Genomic DNA, 2,537 nt, shown 5'->3' with positions numbered 1-2,537 from the left:
AAGCAGTAACCAGATCAAGACAAACAGTACTTTTCTTGGCTGCTTTTTAGTAACCTAAATCAAATCAAGTCCTTTCCTGCCGATTACTGCCTTTTCTGGCTAAATATTAAACTGAAGCCATTACATTTGGCTGCAGTTAATGAACAATTTAGCAGGTATTTAGAAGGACAAGTTGGTTCTTCCAGTCTCATTCTGCGTTAAATTAATAATCACCCTATTTTGCCCTTTTTCTTCCCCTGGCTTTCCAGATGCGAGAGAATAACTGTCTTCTCTCTGACCCAGTAAGGGCATCATAGCTACACAATCTATAAGGGGACCAGGAATACAGATAACAACAACAAAACCCAGACCAGACGGTTTCTGTGGCAATTACCCAGGTGTCGCTTAATTCAGAATGAAGTTTAGTGCAAACATGGGGAAGAGTTAAAACGACACCGTGCACCAACCCCCTGAAACCCTTGTAGAAAAGCAGTGGGATGTTTTTGTTCCTAAAAAAGCTCCATCTGCTCCTTCTCCCTCCACTGCCCCAGGGTCCCCCAAACACAGTGCTTTTGTGGCAAGTGAAAACCAGAAAGGGAAACATCGATTTCGTACCTGAAGTTCGATGAAATGCAAAAAAAAGTAAAGATCTATCATAGCTTATTCCCCTTACAAGTTCTTGCTTTAGTAAACCAAGACTATTACTGACTAGCGCTAAGGAGCACAAGGCAAAGCTGTGCTGGCATGGAAACCCACGGCACCGTGGTGGCAGCCGAGGACCTGCCTACATGGGGAAGTCACCCTACAGCAAACGCTTAGCTGCTCTGCAACAACTTTGAGCTCACTGGGCTCTTGAAAGCACTAAGGTTGGTTTGGAACATGCTAGGAAGGTCCAACTGCAGAACCAGTAAAGACCAGCTAAGGGTGCTGGAGCACCCTCCAAGTGAGCATCTCTCAGATGGAAGAATGCTAGAGGACGTGCAGCTGAAAGTCTTCCTCGCCGTGCCAGGGATTTAGAGCAATTACAGGGACGGTATAGCATCATTACCAGGCAGTCGCTCTCCCGAGGTCCTGTGCACCCCGCAGCACACTGGTTGTGGCAGCAGTCGCTGGGCACCTTTCCCCTGCACCGGCCAGAGCACTGCTGGGCACAGATGACTTTTGTTACTGGAAAACAGGAGAAAAAAAAAATCAAAACATCAGGAATGAAGAATGTTTCAGCTGTACTTGCTGCAATGAGATCAAGAAATATGGAGAAAAGGTCTAGTGTAGGATCTGTGCTAGATTTTCCCCACGGGATGTGTTTTCTGTCCTCATGGAAGGCCAAAGCTCGGGAGGTGAGAGCTGGTGTGGGCAGTGGTGAGCAAGGGTTGTGTTTGGCCCATAATTATATCTTGGCTCTTGCGAGGTGCTGAGCATTCTTGTCCTAGTCAGCAAACCATGTCCTGCTTAGAAAGAGCATCCAGGTCCCTGTGGCATTGATGCCTAAACCAAGAAAAACTCCGTGGAGTCATTGCATCTTACAGCTGGGCAACAGAGCAGGATTCGGCTCCATTTTGTTGAGAAAATCTATTATTGGTGCTAGCTTTGGGAAAAACAACAGGACAGGAGAACTGCCAGGACTCTGTATTATAACGGGAAACCATACATTGTTGGTATGGTGTTAGGGTCCCTTCAATGCACTAAAAATATTTGCAGAGAGAGGGGAGACCCACTCAGCAAACTGATGTCATACGCATATTGTATTATTTTTCTTTAGGCTTTAATTCCTTGGCCAAATTTCATCTTCATTACTCAACTCCCACAGGGTTTGCACCAGTGCAGCAGCTCAGAGGAAGAACTGGCCCTGATTCAGCTTTTTGCAGGGAAGCAAAAACTGCCAGCAACATTTTGTTGAGAATCGGGAAATTGTCTCCATTTGAATACCAAAGCAGAGAAAAAGATAATCAGAACAATTTGGAAAAAAACAAAACAAAACAAAAACAAAAAACCAAAACCAACTGAAATCAATGGCTAGCATGTGTCTGTACCAGAGATCCGAAATGGGATTGTTTGTTCTCTACAAAAAAATTACTGACCCACCGACCCTGGCATTAGATGTCAGAGAAACCTGACGGCTACCCCGCTGCCTTACAGCACCCTGAGCGTTTCGGCTGTGCCCTGCAGTAACTGTTACCAATTTCGCAGTTGGCACAAGTGAGTTACAACATCATCAGGAATTCCTGTAAGTCCGAAACAGATGGTTGTTAATTAACAGAAAATTGTTGGAAAATGTAGCCTGCTACAGGGTATATAACAGCGATTTTTTAAAAATTGTATTTCCTATCTTTTTCCATTACACACTTTTGTATCCAAACTGTATGACTTCATTTTTCTTGTAGGCCAGTAAGCAAGATACTATATTTTCAAGGAAACAGATTATTTCCACAATATGCATTAGCTTCTCTGATAGCAACTCCTCCGTTCAACTAGAAACAGGGGAATAAAAGGCACATTGTTCTACACGAACAGCATTTTGATATAATTTTTTCATAAGCATCAGCAGAGGAGTAAAATAG

At 43.9% G+C, this 2,537-nt stretch overlaps 1 protein-coding gene across 1 annotated transcript in view; it reads right to left on the bottom strand.

Annotated features, from left to right (window-relative positions):
- The window catches only part of EGFR (epidermal growth factor receptor), a gene marked incomplete at its 5' end in the record, with an annotated part of 44,210 nt that overhangs the window by 35,262 nt on the left and 6,411 nt on the right, over positions 1-2,537 (bottom strand). Inside the window, one exon of the mRNA XM_009705500.1 lies at positions 1,028-1,146. Within this exon, the coding sequence (XP_009703802.1) occupies positions 1,028-1,146 (119 nt within the window). The remainder of the gene's footprint in view (positions 1-1,027; positions 1,147-2,537) is intronic.

This window comes from Cariama cristata, unplaced genomic scaffold (assembly GCF_000690535.1).
Source record: "Cariama cristata isolate BGI_N322 unplaced genomic scaffold, ASM69053v1 scaffold1038, whole genome shotgun sequence".
Classification (NCBI taxonomy): domain Eukaryota; kingdom Metazoa; phylum Chordata; class Aves; order Cariamiformes; family Cariamidae; genus Cariama; species Cariama cristata.
Note: the sequence above shows the minus strand (reverse complement) of the source record. Positions and strands in the feature narration are given on the sequence as shown.